We start from the raw sequence: 18,088 nt of genomic DNA, 5'->3' as shown, positions 1-18,088 counted from the left end.
CGGAAGGCGTGATAAGACAAATCTCCACCGGAACCTTTTGGGATCGAACCCAGGCCGACTGGGTTAGAGGCAACCACGGGTCCCGGTACTTTTTTGTCATTTTGTTCAAATTTACAGGTTTGAGGATCAATGATTTTCATAACAAAACAATTGCGGTTAATTTAAAATAAAGTGTATAAAAATAATATTGTCAATAAATGTTAATTGTTTTATACAAATATAAAAACAAAGAAAATCTCTTTGAAGTTTACCAAAAACCGATCATGACCAGCGTGACCACATCTATGGAAAAAAAAAAACCAATGGTACAAAATGGCTTCTTCCGACACAGACAGTATTGCGGTTCACGGATAAATGAAAAAGACAAAAATGTTTAATTTTGCACGCATCAACCGGAATGTTCAAGCACTATAGTCCCAGAAGCTAGCCTGCAAATTTGAGCTCATTGTTTAGTTACTCCAGTTTTGATCTGAAGTTTGAATGGAATTTCAATCAATTTGATTTATTTATCACTTTTTAACTCTTCTTCTAGAAAGTTTTCCTCAACTCGGTAATATTTCCTTTTCTTAGAGATTTTCTATAGGTTTTGATCCGGGGAACAACTTTGTAGAATATCGCAAAGTGCTAGCAATTGATCCCGAAAAGATACAGGGTAATTTTTTGAGCATGTTTTGTAATTTTGCCGAAAAAAGTAAACTCCAAAAAATATCCTGTACCTTTTCGGGATCAATTCCCAGCGCTTTGTTATGTTCTACAAAGTTGTTTTCCGGATTAAAACCTATAAGAAACTTAAGAATACGACAATTTGATAGGGTTTTGGGAAACTTTCTCTAAAAAGATGTTAAAAGTTACAGTTCTTCTTAGTAAATTAATTTAAAAGTTACAGTTCTTCTTAATAAATTAATTTAAGTTCCATGCTTTCTTCACATCAAAACTGGAGCTACTAAACCTTAACCAAATGAGTTGAAATTTTAAGGCTAGACTCTGAGGTCATAGTACTATAAAATTCCGGCGTTCGAAATTAAACACCTTTGTGTTATTCATATATCCGTGAACCACGCTATTAGACATATGTACAACATTGTAAAGGTCGAAAACACTTGTGAAATTCTAGAGAAATACTCAGGTTAAAATAAATGTATTGAGGAACTGCAATCAATAATTAGTTATGATTACTTAAACGATAATTGCAGCAAGCAAGGCACACATCCAAACTTTCTGAACTCTTACCATTTTAGTAGCGTTCAGCGGGCATCGATAATAGTAAAAACAAAGGCAACAAAGAAAGTATACTATTACAGAGCTAAGCATCAAAAGGGCTCTCATTGCGATAACAAGCTCATTCACAATATCGAGTGGGAAGAGCAGAAGCAGAACTGAACAAAAAGTCTGTTTATATTTATTTTCTGCGTTATCGGCAATGTGTTATCTTTGGCCGCTATTTATCGCCGTCGTGACACACTCATTGGGTGCCCGTTAGAGAGAAGGTAAGTCAGTTCGCTATCAACCGTAATCAGCTCCACATTTGGCCAGACTGTTTCGACTTTTCTTTGCTTGAGTAATTGTGCAACGGTTTAAACTTGTGACAAATATGTTTGATCAGTTTAAAATTGCTTAAAACCAGCATAGAATGATAAAATGATGAAATTCAAAGTGGTCCACGTGCGATTCTTGCTCCTTCGAACAATTGTGGCATATCTCGCGTTGAGTGGACGTAATGTCGCGGCAGAAGATTTCGGAAATTTGGATGCCCACGGAGCGGTGGATTGTGTCCACGATGTGGCACCACGGTTCGGGAAGAGAATCTGCGATTGTGGCTACCGGAACGAAGTACGTGAATGGTGAAGAGTTTAGGAAAACATGATTCGTAAGCAGCGATGGAATAATCATCATCATAACGTTTATCAAGAGAAAAAATCCGAATCTTGATTATTTAGCGGAATATCTTTTCACTACTACACTTGCAAGTGATATGTCACACGTCGAAAAATGATCTGCCACATTTTGTAGATAGCCAATGTGTGTAAACAAAACGAAATAAGTAATTCTAAGTGGTGCTGACAAGGAAGTTCACAAAACATCATCAGCAGATTGATTTTCTTGGAGAATTTCGGGAGCGATTTTCTTTTGCGTGATTTGCCTCTTCTCTCTTTCGCGGGTGAATAAAGTTCGCAAGCGAAAATGTTATTTTTGTGATTATTCCATCCCTGTTCGTATGACTATTTTCCGTAAAAAAGTAACGCTTAATTTTCACATACCATACAGATATGACTCACGTAGTTAAAAGCTGTGTCTACCTTACTTCTAATCAAACCTAATATTGAAACGAACAGTAGTTGTTTCGAAAGATCTGAAATTGTCAAGATGATGAACCCCAAATGATGAATCAAACTCCAATCTCAGCATTTTTTGAATAACTTGCAATAACAGTATGGCCCATAAAAAAATGCCACATGTGCATTTTTTCACCGAAAAATTGTTCCATTCTAAAATGTATTTGACAAACTGATTTTGTTATGTATCATGGTGTTAGTTTGGTATGTTTTGAAGATATTTTCATGACAGTTTTTTGCAGTTCGCCAAAATTGGGTATTGGTGTGCTACAATAATGGATAGGTTATCCAAAAATCATAACTCGGCGGCAGATTTTTTGACCATGTTTCTCTATGGCTCAAAAGTTGCGGATTTTTGTCCCCTAAAACATACCAAAAAATCTCGAAAATCAAAAAATACGTATTTTGGGAAATTGAGTTTTAGTGAAAAAAAAGCTGATAAAAAAATCACTGATAAAAAAAAGCAATTTTTTTTCCGTGTACCTATTTTTTTTTCTCAAAAGTCCTCAACAATACCTACAACTTTGCCGAAGAAATCAAATTTATCACAAAATTCACTCAAAAGTTACAGCTGTTTGAATATTTACATACCATTTTTGTATGGACAGCAGCCAAAATTGTATGGAGACTTGTATGGGTGAACCAATGACACAAAATAGCTTATTTGGTCATAGGAAAGGCCCCCGCAAATTTTGAGCCAAAGAAAAAAATACAAATAAAATCCATTTCCGGTTTTGGTAGAGAATTGTTCATATGCAAAAAGAGCAAGCTGAGAAAAACGCATTTGAAGTTTGTCCCACACATAAGGCTACGTGTTAAGTTTTCGTGAAAAAACAGGATTTCCTCCTGATTTCTGGCTTATCTGAAAGAGCACACGATTTAGAACCAAACTGCATCATTAACTCAAAAACGATGAAAATGCATATGGGACATTTATGCGATCATGGGCAGTATAGGTCATCGCTGAAATTTTATAGTTATCACAGTTTTAGTGAAAAAAGTCGATTTTTCCCGTTTTCGTCATTTTCCCATTTTTGCGCGTGGCGCGTCGAAAATTCCAGTTTTTATTTTCAAAAAATCGTATCTCAGAGTATCAAAAACATAACTTCACAATTTTTTGATATGTTATGTGAAATTTTCCGAGGAATCCGATAAAAAAAATTTCAGACATAGGCTCTTTGGTCCCGAGACCTTCAAAACAGCATTTTATGTTTTCATTCAACCTTTTCAAATGTTAAGCTAGATTTTTGAAACTTCTTTCCATTTTTCCGAAATAGCCAAACTAATCACCTTTTTTTTGCGTCTAGGACAGCTAAAATCGGATGAAATGGCGCGGAGATATGATTTTTGAAAAAAGTGGTTTTTGCGAAAATCGACGAAAATTGCCATTTTTCGAACCACCCTAACACGGCGTAGGTCACCCTAATAGCCAAACAAAAAAAAATACGGGTCTAATTATTTCGGCCAAGGATCCCCCAGAAAAAAATTGAGCTCGATCAGAGAACTTTTTTTTCGAATCATGCTGTTTTCGTGGGGAATTGCTGAAAAGTCATATCAGGGCATCTGTTAGAGTCAATTACCATCATTTGTTGAATCATTCTTTCCCCTTGAATCATTGCAGGCTCCAAAAACTCGTAAAAATTGAAGCATTTTCAGAATCGGGATATTTTTGAAAAGGTCACTGTTTTAGTATAACTGGTAAATAGAATGATGAAACTAATTGTCACTGACACGTCTCAAAAATAGTAATCTTGGAAGCTGTTTACTTTTTGATCCGTACAAAAAATCAGAGGTATTTCTTCAGAACGACCAACATAGAAAAGTCATTTTTCCTTTATATGGCCTGGGCTGGGAGCAAATTGGAGAATTTTAAGTTTAAATGTATTGTGACATTTTTTAAAGCTAAAGAAAAGTTTATCAATGCATTATTCGTTTGTTTGGATCCCATTTAACATGTACACATGCTACATACATCGTAAATAGTCAAAACAGGGCCGATTTTCACCAAATAACAATGTCGCATTTTTTATGGCCATACTGTAGAGGGTGACGAGCGGGAATTCCCATGAAAAAAATCCCGAGAAAACGACTATTTTTGGACCTCTCGATTCCCGGTAAATTTGGTCGAGACTCCCGGGAAATTTAGAACTTATAAATATCGAAGCAAAATTACATAAACTAATCAGAAAATTATTTGGAAAATTCTAAATTGTTTTGAACATTGAATGTTCAATGCTCGATGTTCAAGTTCGAATAAACCAATTCTTCTCTAATCTTCCTATTCAGAAAGTGTAAATTATAAATTCCAATAATTATAATTAAGAGAAGCCAAACAAAATTGGAACCCAAAATTTACCTTAAAGCATACTTAGCAGTTACACCCCTGAAATTAAATTTTATGTTTATTAAATATGATTTTTATTTATTATTTCTAAGCGGGTAAAGCTTTTTTAAAATAAGTTCAATTTCCATATCCTCTCTCGAGTATTGCAATACTCATATTTTTTTATTTTTGTAAATCCTTAAGTTAATTTCGCTGTATCAAGGTATTTTTTTAATTATATTTTGGAAAAAAAAAACTCTGGCAACCTTTGTAAATTTATTGTCCGCCAATTGTGAACATTTGATTTTTCCTAATAACTGTAGATATTTCTTCAATTAGTATTTTCAGTTGGCCGTAAAAAGGGAAAAAACAAGTTTAAATTGTTGTTTGAGTTGTTATTTATCATATTTCAAAAATCCCTATACTGGGAAATTATATATTATTCGTAAACATTTAATCTATAATTCCCAGTCAGTCCCAGAGTCCCAAAAAGCTCAAGAAACAATCTTGTAATTAAAGATTTAGAAAAAAAGTAAGGTAGATATAGTTCCTCTAAATAATGAGGATACTTTAATTAACGTTTCATAGAAAAAGTAAAAATCAATTGTAAGTAAGTTCATTTTAAAAAAAAACTTATTTTTAACTTTTTTTTAAATTATTTTCCCGGGAAATGGCCACATTCAACTCTCGATTCCCGGGAAATTGAAAATCTCGAGAATCGTCACACTCAAAATAAACAAAATTGATCTCATTGAAGTTTACCAAAAAACAATCATGACCAGGGTTGCCACATTTAAATCTGTATTTTTTGAGGGTCACCAATCTGTATATCTGTATACTGCCGCTCGAAGCAAGTCCGTCCCATATGTATATTTGTCGATTTTGAGATAAACCCGACAAAAGTCTTGTTTTAACATCTACTTCAAGAATATTTAATAAAAAAGTCATGTTTGTTCTAGAAATTCCAAAATAAAAATGACTTGTGTGCTGTCCCATATGCAAAATAAAGGCAAGTCAGTTCTTGGTTAGAAAAGGCTCACAAATCGATCAAATAAATGTGTATTTTTTTAAATAACCCACAGACTATGTCTCATTAGGGTGTAATATGAAAATCGATTTTCCAGCACAGCATTATTTTAGTTCCTTTTGGGGTCCTAAACAACTCCCCAAAGTTTGGGAACGATTGGTTTAGTCCTCACTTTGCGCAAAGCGATTCAATTTTCCATATAAATTTGTATGGGAAAAATCATTTTTTTGGATTTTGATACTTATAAAATCCACGTTTCACGCTGTACTAAAACCGGATTCATATTCGGATGCTCCGGAAGGTGCTCTACAACTTTCCCGAAGAGAGTATGGTGCTAGCTTGTCGCTGAAAGAAGATACAGCGTCCTCAAAACTCGTCTAAAACGTGATTTTCGATCAAAAAACACGTTTTAGACGAGTTTTGAATTCGCTGTATCTTTTTATAGGAGCAAGTTAGCACCATACTCTCTTCGGGAAAGTTGTAGAGCACATTTCAGAGCATCCGAATATGTATCCGGTTTTAGTACAGCGTGAAACGTGGTTTTTATAAATATCAAAATCCAAAAAAATGGTTTTTCCCATACAAATTTATATGGAAAATTGAATCGCTTTGCGCAAAGTGAGGACTAAACCAATCGTTCCCAAACTTTGGGGAGTTGTTTAGGACCCCAAAAGGAATTGAAAAATGGTTGTGCTCGCTAAATTTGGACAACTTTATTTTTTTCCATGCAACCATATTACACCCTAATGTCTCATAGACCCTGTTGAACTTTAAAAAATACTTAAGTTGTTGATTTTTAATTAATTTTTATATATGTGGAAGCGTTATACTCGATACGTATTCTGCCTTTTTTCCTCATGCAAGGGACAACCACTGTCAAAAAAGAAACTACATACCATTGTAACTATTATTTTTAAAAAGACAGTTATGTTCCTTATTGAATGAAAACCCATGGTCCTGGGTCTGGATGATGTTCCATTTCCAACGCAGATTGCGGTCAATTCAAGGGTCCATATGCTGAGACGTGTATTCAAATATCTCCTTTCTCTGCAGCAAAAGAAATTGACTGTCTCGTCGCCGGTTAAAGTTTCATACTCAGGAATAATACTAAAACTTAGATTAGAATGAAACAAACATACTTTTATAAATTTAATAAAAAGTGCTTCAAAAACTACCAAAACAAACCAACATTTAACAGGTAAATTTCTGTTGTAAATGTTTAAGCCTACCTTGATAACCTGACAGACTTGCCTTTATTGATGGACTAATAAAGTCAGGTCAGTCCCAGCACGAAAATTTACCAAATTAACCTATAAATTTTAACTTTTTCAAGTCAAAATTGGAGTAGGGGTATTATTTAAACCAATATTGAAATAATTGTTGAAAAAAATATTTAAAAACTGTTGATTAAAAATGTAAAAAAAGGTGAAACATTTTTCGAGCTTCTCATGGCGTTATCGCAGCACTCACTTTTTACATATGGGACGGACTAGATTCGAGCGGCAGTATAAGAGGGACGAAAATCTGTATTTGGAATCTGTATTGACATTTTCAATAATTTTTTTGAAAAATAAACATTCCTTATCGTTTTTTAATGCGTAAAAATGCCATACAATCAAAAATTTAATGTTTGGGCTCATTCAGCAATTTAAACAAAATGGAAAATTATTTAATTTTAATTAAACATTCGTTAAAATCTGTATATCTGTATGTTTTCCTTAAAATCTGTATTTCTGTATATACAGATTCTGTATGACCTAGTCACCTAAAAAATCTGTAAAAAACAGATAAATCTGTATTTGTTCTACGCATAATTGTCTCATGTTCGAAAAAGTGCAACTAAGAAAAACGCGATTGAAATCTTTCGACCGATTCGACTCTTTCAAATATCGGCAATTTCTGTCAGTGACCGTTCTCCTTTCCAGCATTGCTGCCAGAATTTTCCACACGAAAATAGCGATAACATTTAAGTTTTGTCAATAATGTCAATCGCAATTTGCATTTACATTTGTTATCTAAACTTATCTAAACTTATCAAACTCTAAGGCGGCCAATCTTTTGAAGGGATCCTGGAGAAAGATATAGGTTAGATTACGCCTAGCCTTGTTCTTGTCATTTATTAACATTTGTAGTGCGCCATTGCACTGGAATGCATTGAAACATCACATACGTGTAAGCGGCCAGGCCTACTGCGTAAAGTTTACCACAGAGATTCGTTTTAGTGGGTTTGCGCACGAAGTGTTTAAACAACAACACAATTCTGAATCTACAGGGGAGGAAGAAACGTGGGGACTGCATACGCTCTGCGTTTTTGGTTTTTAGTTTTTTTCGTTGGGAGCACCAAGCTAAAAAGTTTTGGTACTTTGGGATGGTACATTGTATTTCCACGAATGTCCTGGACACTATTTGCCACAACTCGCTTTGCCATTTGCATTTACATTTTTTAGACACGACAAGTATCATTTGACTTTTTGTATATTCGATACAACCAAATGTCCATAATTCAATATGTTGTTTTAGGACTTTATAGTGCCCAGGTTTGACGGCAGTACAACCGAAATCGAGCTGGTTAACTGCAAATCGTTGCTAATCAAGTCCGACACTTTCTTGGGCCTATTCGGACTTTCCCGACTCAGTATCATCAACGTAGAAAACCTAATCCTGGAACCTGGTGCGCTAAATTTTGCACGAAATGATCCCGCAGCCCGGCTAAAAATCAGTTTCATTAATGTGAGTAAATTTGGGGAGTTTAACTACCAAACTGACTATAACTGCTTCTAACCTTCTAAAGAACCTCATCGAGGAACTACCGTCGAACCTAATCAGCGGACCAATCCACGAAATCGCCTTAGTCCGATGTCGAATCGGAGTGTTTCGGCCGTTCAGCGTGGCAAACATCGGAGACCGGTTGGAAACTCTCCGGATGGGGGAGACGTTCATCAACCGAATAGAGCGCCACGCGTTCAAGCGCTTCAACGTGAACAACATTTTGCTTGAGGGCAGTAAATTTGTCGCGCCAATTTCATCGCAAAGTTTCTACGAGGTCGATGTGCAGGAACGGTTCGATATAAGAAATTGCTCGTTTTATCAACTGATGCCGAGTGCGTTCACCATGAAAAGTTAGAAAAGTTACGGTGGGTTGAGGCACAGATAGATAATAAGGTTGTTTTTTTTTTTGCAGACGTGACGCACCTACAAATCCAGAATAGTGAGTTTGAAAAAATTGATGGAGAATCTCTAAATTTGCAAATTAGAAAAAGTGTTCGAATAACTGGAAATTATTTCAACAAAATTAACGATGCAGCATTTATAGGTAAAACAACGATAAAACATAATGTTTCTCTTTCGTAATTTCCCTCTTTTCGTAGCGATTTCCCTGGACAGTTCCTATTTCAGTAGAAACTCACAGAAACCTGCGCTGCAATTTTCCAACAACCGAATAGGCCAGTTAGATCAATCAAACGCGTTGCGTTTTTCGGACGACTTTAACCTGCAGCTAGAAGGAGTGCACATTGCTCACGGCATATCCTGCAACGACGTGGTCTCGTTGGAACAATCCAGTCTGTTCAAAAGCCATCCAAACGACATCTTCTTCAGCACTTCCGGAGCTGGAAACGAGTTCAAATCGTTCAACGACATTCGCCGGGTGCAATGTTTGGAGAATAATTTTTGGCTGTATTTAATAATCGGTGTGACAGTGGGTGCTATTGTTCTAGTTTTAATTTGCTCAATCGTTTCGTGGTATTGCTTAGCGCAGAGGAGAAAGAAGCTACGCGCGTTGGAGGTCGTAATGCCGGAACCACGGACCTATCGCGAGACTCAGATCGTGATGCAGATTGAGAACCATGGTCTGTTAAAAACGGATTTATGATTTGAGTTACAGAAAAGGTGTGTTAGTTTTGCTTAACTAGCGTACTCAAGCCTAAATCTGGCAAAAGCTAGTTTAGTGCCCAACACAATACCATTAATTTATCCTTTGGTCAACACGTGACGATCAACAGGGTGATTTAAGATGCCTAAAAGTTATAGCTAGTACATCGAAGTATGTTATCGTTCCCAAGTAGAAATTGAATGTAAGAAACTCATGTTTCTTACAACTAAAACGCAGCAGAAAAAATCCTTTCTAGTCAAAGTGTACTTACGTAATTGGTAGATTAGACTCCAGTGCATTACCGATAGTCAGCACCGTGTCCGACACCATCAATCCTTTGGACAGCAAAGCCGTATGCTTGTTCAGCGTTTCCTCGACGTTAGCAATGTTCTCCGTTATGTCATCTATAAAATTAACGTAGATAGATTATTAGCTTTATCTTTATTAGATAGATCATCGTGTCATTACGTCTCAACACAAAACCCCTATGAAAAGAAGAATAAATAAAATTCGCTCACAAAACTCACCAGAAAATATGAGATCCTTCTTCAGCAGATTTGCACTGCACAAGCCCCCAAGGTAGGACAGTTCGTACTCGAGGTGTATCAACGACGTACTCGGATACTTCATCTGGTTTTTGTTGTCGTACCCGATGATCAGACACTTGAAGCCGTACTTGTTGCCTTTGTGCTCGCGAACGTACGTGGAGGCCGTTTCCAGCGAAATCTCCAGCTTGTTGCCAGGCAGCACGATGGCGTTGCTATTCCAGTTTGAGGATCTTCACAAATAATAACCATTAAAATCACAAATTTCTTTTGCCCGTTAGGTCAACTTACGTGTTAAACTTCTTAATAATCGTCCAATCTATCTCGCTTTGCTCATCCTTCTGGCTGCAATTGGACGGTTTCGAGTTGCTTTCAAACTTGACCTCCTTGCTCTTTCGTGGGCAAGTAGCCGATGCCAACGACGCAGCGTGGTTGTCGTTGACGAAAGCCTGCTCCGAGCTTCGCTCGGAATACTGCGGTATCTTTACGTGGACGTAATCCTCCGGCTGGACCGTACCACACTGCGGATCGAACTCGATGGTTATCCAGCGAACACTCGCGGGGAACTCTACGCGGTAGTTTGCCACCGTGCTGGACTTGTACGGATGTTCACTCTCGACGATGCAGTAGTAGTGGCTGGTCGTGCACAGATCGTTCTGGTCTGCGGGCGCAGTCTTGCGTGAGGTCTCTAGTTCCGGTTTATCGTACAACTTGAAATTGTTGATCTGATTTAGCGCGGACACATGCGGCAGGATGGCGCGAATGAGACTCAGAACTTCGACGGAACTTTTGAGATTGCTGCAGACCAGCGGACCGATGTGAGCTAACGTCAGGGGTAGCAGCATTGTAAATAGGCACGAATCGTCAGCGGAGAAGAGTTGGATGATGCGTTCTTGATTGAGCTGATGGTTGAACTCTTCCACGTCACTTCCAGCGTCGTTCAATATTGAAAAGTTTTCAGCTTTGCTATGCATTCCGACTCCGGAAGAATTCCCGTTCGAGATCGAGTCCAACTTGTTGTTTCGATCGTCTATGTAATCATTCGGCGTGATCTCCTCGGCACCAATTTCAATCTCGATATCAAAGTCAATCGAATTGCGTGACTTTTTGTCAAACTTTAGCGTTTCGATGATACCTTTTGAAAAGTTTTCTATGCGTTTCGTAATGTCCTTAGCGGTTGATGTATTGTTATGATCAAAATTGGCGCTTGTCACGTTGTTGACGTTCGCAATGTCCGAGTTGTTGATCCAAGCAATGTCTAAATGCTCCTCGATGGGCGTTATGTTATGCTCCGAGTCGATGGTATGTGTGTTGTGCGAAGAATTGGAGCTCTTATCGCTTGAAGTCGACGAAAATGCAATTGCGTTTCTTGCGTGTATCAACAGATCCTTGCACCGGGAGGTTACATCAGTAGAGATGTGCAAAGCGATATCCCGTGCGTGGGATTCCTTGCTGCACTTTCCCGAATAGCTATCGTTAATGGACGGAATACTGTAGTACAGGATGCTAGGAATCTGTCCGCGAGCCGGAGTCGTCCCGTTGAAGCTGAGATCGCACGGATAAAACTTGAACGTTGCTCCGCACGGTCCACGAATGGCCGCAAAGCCTCCATCGCCAGAACACGTTCGAGCTCCCTGAGAGCACAGTCGCAGCGCGTATCGTACGTTCTCCTTGATGTTGACGGCACGATCGAACTTGATCTCCGTCATAAAGTTTTTCACCATGCTTTGCTCGTAAGCACCCACGACGGACTCGATCACTTCCCATTTGTGCTGAAGCTGGCTTTTCGACTCCATACTCTGAAATCAAGTAAAATTAATAACAAAATTACAAATCCTAACTTGAAGTGACTCATACATCGTACAGCAGTTCCAGTTGGTATTCGTAGCTACCGGATCCGGAATAAACCTAAAATTTGAAACAATAATCAATACAACTCTCAAAAACGAAATGCCAGGTCCGTCTTACACAAGCTCCCGCAATGGAAATTCCCGGACGATCAACGGTGAACGCAATCGCGTCCGGCCCGAAATTACCCGTGTTCCAGGTTTTGCTTACATCGACCTTTGCAAAACGATTTCCGCTGGAATGGAGAATATTCGAAGGGACGATCGCCGTTTCGTTCTGAAGAATGGTAGAATATTAGACAAAATGTTACAACTTGTATGGAGCGAACAACTTACATCAATGGTACAATTTTGGTAGATAATTTCAGCCAACATTTTCGACAGCAACCGACACGAGTTGGTTATCAAATTGTTGTTCAAGCGTTGCTTCATCCCATCACCATTATAAATGTCCGTACTTTGATTGTTGTAAATGTTCTCAATCTTCAACCGAATCGGTTTGGAGATGATGTCAAGCAAGCGGCTCAGCACGTCCTTAAAAGTCCACGAGTTGCAGGTGATTGTTTTCTCCTTCTGCGTACGGTAGAGCATCTGCTCAACCAGGATCGGGTACTGGTAGTTTTCCGAACTCACCAGCATCGGAAAGCCCAAGTTATCGCTGGGACTCGTGAGCGATTTGTACTCCACGTTGGGCGACAGCATCGAGAACGTCGACCGCAGATTGATGTTTGGATCACATAGTCCTGCCAGCACACCGCTGAGCAAGCGGGAGTGTAGAATCCCCTTGTCTATTTGTGCCAACAGGTTGCAAATACAGTTCCACTTGAGGAATGACGTAGGATAGAACGCGTTGAAGCAGCTAACAAACGTTTTGTGACATTCATCCAGCACGTCCAGAATCATTGTACAGATATCGTTTCCGGACTGATATGGCAGTTCATCACAAAGTATCTGCGTCAGTAGCGCTCGAACATCGCCGATACATTCCGCCAGCTGGATGCTCTCGGATGCAATCTTCTTGTTGGACATTGGCGTGTTGATCTCCATAATGTTGATATCGTTCACCTTGAGCAGGTCGGTTTTGCTCTCCACCGACGAGATGAGTCCGTTCACTTCGTAGACTTTACTTTTCGGTGACTTGTCCTGCTTAGAGTCTTGCCGTGGACCAAGTGTTTTAACTTTGCTGTTTGGTTTTTCGCTATTGTTGAATCCCTTGTACGGATAAATCTCGTTTATATACTTCCTCAGTAGACGCAAACTTGCCTTACAAATGTAAACGAGTCTGTTGAGCGAAATCGCATTCTGGTTCGCCTTGCGCTAAAATAAAATAAAATGGTTATATTAAACTCAAGCGTCTTGAGCATGGAAACTTACAGTCTCCAGCAGATCGGTGGTCGATATTTTGAACGAACTCCACGACCAGTTCAGCAGCATGACCAAGCTCTCGAAGCAATCTTTCGTGAGCGTGTTGGCAAACTTTTTCGTCAGCTTGCAAACGGGCTCGCTCGAAACCGTCGGAAACACGGCCTTGCTGTTTTGCGATATGACCCGGTACAAAATGGACGGAATCTGTCCCGAGCTGACGTTCGTGCCGTTGTTCGCCTTCTTCGACGTCTTGAAGTGGAACGTGACATTGTCGGACGTCGTGACCGAAGACTGCCCCGACGAGCCACAGTCGGACGATGGGCCGGAGATCTTGGCCAGAACCAGGTACCACCGTTCTGCGCTGATTGTCACCGGACTTGGTAGAGTGATGTTGAATTTACACTTTGAAGGACACTCAAAGGGCACTTCTTCGACTTCGGATATCAGAACGCCATCCTTTTCGTTGGTTCCACCATCATAACCCAGATCAAACAGCTTTAGCTTGCACGTGTACTCTCCACGACCTCCGTACATACCGAAACCGGCTGAAAAAAAAACAGTTGGTGCTAAATATGTAACCATTGAAAGAATCTGACTAAGTCTAGTCAAGATTTTTCGATGCTGACTCCGACATTGTTTCCAACCATTTCTGTCCAGTTTCCCTGTTAAGGTTAGACTATCACAGAAAAAAATATGTAAATTTACACAGCACGTAATGACTGTTTCTTATGTAAACTCACTCAATGTAATGTTGAAATATAATGTAAAGAGTAAAAAGTCATGGAAATTACTCCAATGTAAATCTAAATCTAATGTAAATCATGAATCTAATGGAAACGTTAAGCATGGAAACTCAAATCTGATGAATTTCTACCCGTGTTCGGCTTCCTGTAAATTCCTATTTAATGTAAATCATATATCCAATGTATTTCTGCCAAACGTTGACTTCAAAACTACCCGAACTAAAAATAGTAATATTTGGTTCGCTTTCTATCGCTCTCATACTTCGTTGGCCCACTGCCTGAGCCTCGACCTGAACAAGTTGATGCTTTAGCCACTCGTTTATAAAATGCGAAGATGGCTCAGTCGGCAGCGGGTAGCAGCAGTAACACCGAACATCCTACCCGTCGTCCGTTCGATTCCAGTCCAGCGTTATTCCACTTGGCCGTCGACGAGAAAGCGTCCTCTACCTGTGAAACAACTTTTTAAAATCATAATTTCCTTTTGCTGCCCGCTTCACTCATTTTAAAATAGAACATAGGCCACACCCTTTTTCTACTGCAGTCCAAGTCGAGCTTCTCATTCCCATTGGCCAATCAGAATTAGTTGATTTGAACTAATGTAAATTTCAAAACAAATGTAAATTCCAAAACGAATGTAAATTTTCAAAACTAATGTAAATTTCCAATGAATCTAATGTAAATTTCCAATGAACCTAATGTAAATATACATCATTTATCATGATACTTTTTGGTACATTATAAATAATGTAAATTTACAGAAATATTTTTTTCTGTGACTTAGGGAAACTGAACTAAAACAACAACCCATAATGTCCATCTCTTTCTGAAAAAATCCGACATCAAATTTGTACTGGTTTGACGTTAACTGAGTGTGCTGCTTGTGGAGAACAATACAGACCGGTTTCAGTTTTCTGAGTTTTGCTCGAGTTTCGAATGTTCGTTATACATTTGAATTAAATCCAGATTTGTAAGCGAAGATGGCGTTACGATTGGTGCACGCCCGAAATGTCAAAATCACGCATTGGTACCAACATTACAAAAAAGTGTGCCATAGCATTCGCTTAAAAATCTGGATAGCACGCAAACGTAAACAATCACTCGTCAAATGGTGCTCTATCACCAACTCAGTTGATTTGGTAATTCTAATGCAATTCCATTCGATACTGTTAAAAATTTACCGACAAAGGCTGAGCCTCCGAGCATCGCTAATTAAATCCGAATCTCACCAATGATAACGTCAGCATCGCACATGAAGCGTACGGCCTCAACGCTGTAGCTCGAGTAGCCCCATCCTCCACCAAAGTTCTCGAAACGACACACGGTGTTGTACTCGCAGTTGTCCTTGCCGTCCAGGTTCACTTTGAGATTCACGTCCGAGGGCAGGAAGCAGGTTTTGCTGAAACGTTAAACGTAAAATTAGTATTGTCTCAGACGACATACCTATTGTAGTGGCAAAAACTTACAGCATTTTCTGGTTGGTCGTCAAAATATCCAGCGTTGCTAAAATGTTCAGCGATGCTTGGTACCGGGTGACTTCAGCGTCTTCATGAATCGGTAATGCAATTTCCGGCGTCAGCAGGGCGACCAAATCCTTTGCGTGCTGGAAGAATAAAACATGTCTTGAAAAGTTCTGTCAAGTTTGAAATCAATACAATACCTCTGCGCTTGGTGAAATTTCCGACGCAATCACATTGAAGAACATCATTGTTTTGGACACGCTATCAAAACCCCACAAAATATTGAAGCACGGATCAACGGCAAACGCCAAGCTAACGGTGGGATGCTTACTAGTATCCGCCGCGCCATACTTGGATTCATAACCAATATCCATCTCCGACAAAGCCAACGCCTCTGGCTGGTTCTCCAGCAACGCTTCCGCACCAGGAAGCTGCGCCGGCTGCTGTACTTTCGGACGTTTTCGGGCGGCGTTCAAACCCCCCTCGTCGACCCTGTTGACGATGGTTTTGAAGTCAAACTGGTTCTCGTTGTGAGCTTTGCAGTTTCCATTGCGCCGATTGATGGCGATGCAGTTGAGCTGATAGTTGCTATTCGGGATCAAAAGGATGGTGTTTTTATCTGCCACCACGCTGAACTTGGACAGCATCGACGCGTTCACGAGCGATTCGTCGACCTTAACGAACGTCTGGTCGCCGCTGGCCCCGATCCACGATGCCTTCTTGCCCGTGGAGGGGCCGATACCGCTGGAAACAGAAATAAAAAAAAGTATAAGGATCAATTCAAACCACAGCGTCTTGGTCGACTTACGTCACGGCTCCAGGAGAACAATTCCACAGGAATTTTTGCCGCTGCATCAGGATATCTGCGACGTTTCCCTTATCATTCGATTGATCCATCCGATTTGCCATATTGTTGGACGATATACCATACGGTTCCTGTCCCGCCACAAGGTTAGTTTCACCCGGAAGTCTGCCCAACTGACCTTTTTGATAGTTTCCAAAAGTGTAAACGATGCCCTTAGTCGTCAAAATTACGGTGTGATTGCTTCCGGCAGCGACCTGGCTGACCATGTGCGGGATCTTTACCAAATGTGCTCCGGAAATTGGCTGCAGGTCGCCGGTTCCAAGCTGACCGTACTGATTACTGCCGAAGGTGAACACCTCACCGGAGAGCGTTAGCACGACGGTATGGTGAAGCCCACAGCTGATCTGCACGATGGGACTCTTTGTGGGTAGTTCTACCCGCTGCGGAGGAACCGGCACCACACGGGGCGTGTCCGGATCGGAAAACTGGTTCGCCTCATCCGCGTGCCGCAAGTTGTCGTACTTTTTGTGAAGCGCCTCTTTGGCCTTTTCAAGGATTGTTTGAGCTTCAGAGTTGTTTTCTAGAAACACAATAATGACAATAAATGCTTCAAAGGTGATGCTTAATTAAACCAACCAATCGAAAGAGAGCCATTCTCCTGCGAAGCAACGCAAGCGCTGCAACTTCCACATTTTGAGCATCCAGCACTGCCGTGACCGCAAGAGCATGGCATTCCCGGAACTCGCTCGTTGACGAATGTTTTCTTGGTGGAAACACATGCCGTGTTGTAGCCGGTGCATTCACGGCAAACGTTGCAGATCTAAAATGGTTTCAATGTGATTTAAAATCAACGACATCTAGAATAACTCTTCAAACTCACCCTACACTTGCCATCAACAATGTTGTGCTCGTCGATTGAGCACATCGGTTTGAATGACGCCTTTGTTGCAGGTTTGGGATCAAAAGTATCCTCGCTACGATCCTTGATGAATTTCCGTCCGCATTGACCCTTGTTGTTCAACCCAAACGTGTACAGCTGTCCTTTGGCGTCCAAAGCGACACAATGCGCCTTACCGAGTGCAACCTTTACGATCTGAGCATCGCTTAGTCCGGTTACAATACCGGACGAGTCACAGTAGTTGGTGTCCTTCCCAAACATGATCAGCTTTCCGTCCTTGGTAACGAATGCCGACGTTCCATTGTTGCACGAGATGTTCATGATAAAGTATCCGTCGATTTTACTTATCTTTTTCGGCTTAACCGCTTTCAGCTGGCGACGATTCTTGGACTGCTCGCCATCTTCTCCCCTGCGAGCCGTTCCGGCGAAGAAAACCGTTCCATCTTCGTTCAGCAGCAGTGCATGAATGCCATCGTGACCGACAAAAACTTGGGTAAAATTAGTTGCTTTAGAAATGACGATCTCGTTAAGCTTCAAGCTGGGATTCTTCCCAACGGCCTTCAACCCAAGACTGCTTCCTTTGCCGTAGTAATACACCTTGCCGTTGCTTCCCACGACAAGTCCAAACTCTTTTCCGCAGGATATGCCGTTGAGATTGACCTCGTTGGGAAGCGTTGGAATAAATCCATTGCTTGTGCTTTGTATTTTCTTGAGCTGGTTCTCACTGAGAATCTCCTCTTCGAACAAAGAATATCCTAAGGTGTAGAAACCATTTTTGGCTAATTTTAAGTTGAGATCGAACGCGAACGAGTTCTTCGAATATAGTTGCTTGACAAGAAGATTATCCTGCAATAGAACAAATGTGTTGAGCTAT

General features: G+C 40.1%; 2 protein-coding genes across 2 annotated transcripts in view; one reads left to right on the top strand and one right to left on the bottom strand.

Moving 5' to 3' along the window:
• The window catches only part of LOC6034412 (E3 ubiquitin-protein ligase highwire), a 63,255-nt gene that overhangs the window by 43,132 nt on the left and 2,035 nt on the right, over window positions 1–18,088 (bottom strand). The window contains 13 exon segments of the mRNA XM_038258412.1: window positions 9,826–9,958; window positions 10,082–10,332; window positions 10,391–11,898; window positions 11,957–12,007; window positions 12,068–12,223; window positions 12,283–13,263; window positions 13,321–13,856; window positions 15,281–15,450; window positions 15,518–15,654; window positions 15,712–16,255; window positions 16,320–16,896; window positions 16,953–17,136; window positions 17,197–18,060. Of these exon segments, the coding sequence (XP_038114340.1) occupies window positions 9,826–9,958; window positions 10,082–10,332; window positions 10,391–11,898; window positions 11,957–12,007; window positions 12,068–12,223; window positions 12,283–13,263; window positions 13,321–13,856; window positions 15,281–15,450; window positions 15,518–15,654; window positions 15,712–16,255; window positions 16,320–16,896; window positions 16,953–17,136; window positions 17,197–18,060 (6,092 nt within the window).
• Window positions 1,501–9,831, top strand: LOC6034413. The gene is made up of 5 exons (XM_001844679.2): window positions 1,501–1,830; window positions 8,204–8,413; window positions 8,475–8,802; window positions 8,865–8,996; window positions 9,052–9,831. Exons 1-5 carry the CDS (start codon window positions 1,639–1,641, stop codon window positions 9,552–9,554), a joined length of 1,365 nt encoding a protein of 454 aa, XP_001844731.1. The 5' UTR covers window positions 1,501–1,638; the 3' UTR covers window positions 9,555–9,831.

This window comes from Culex quinquefasciatus, chromosome 1, assembly GCF_015732765.1.
Source record: "Culex quinquefasciatus strain JHB chromosome 1, VPISU_Cqui_1.0_pri_paternal, whole genome shotgun sequence".
Taxonomy (NCBI): Eukaryota; Metazoa; Arthropoda; class Insecta; order Diptera; family Culicidae; genus Culex; species Culex quinquefasciatus.
This window is presented reverse-complemented; position numbering and strand designations above follow the sequence as displayed.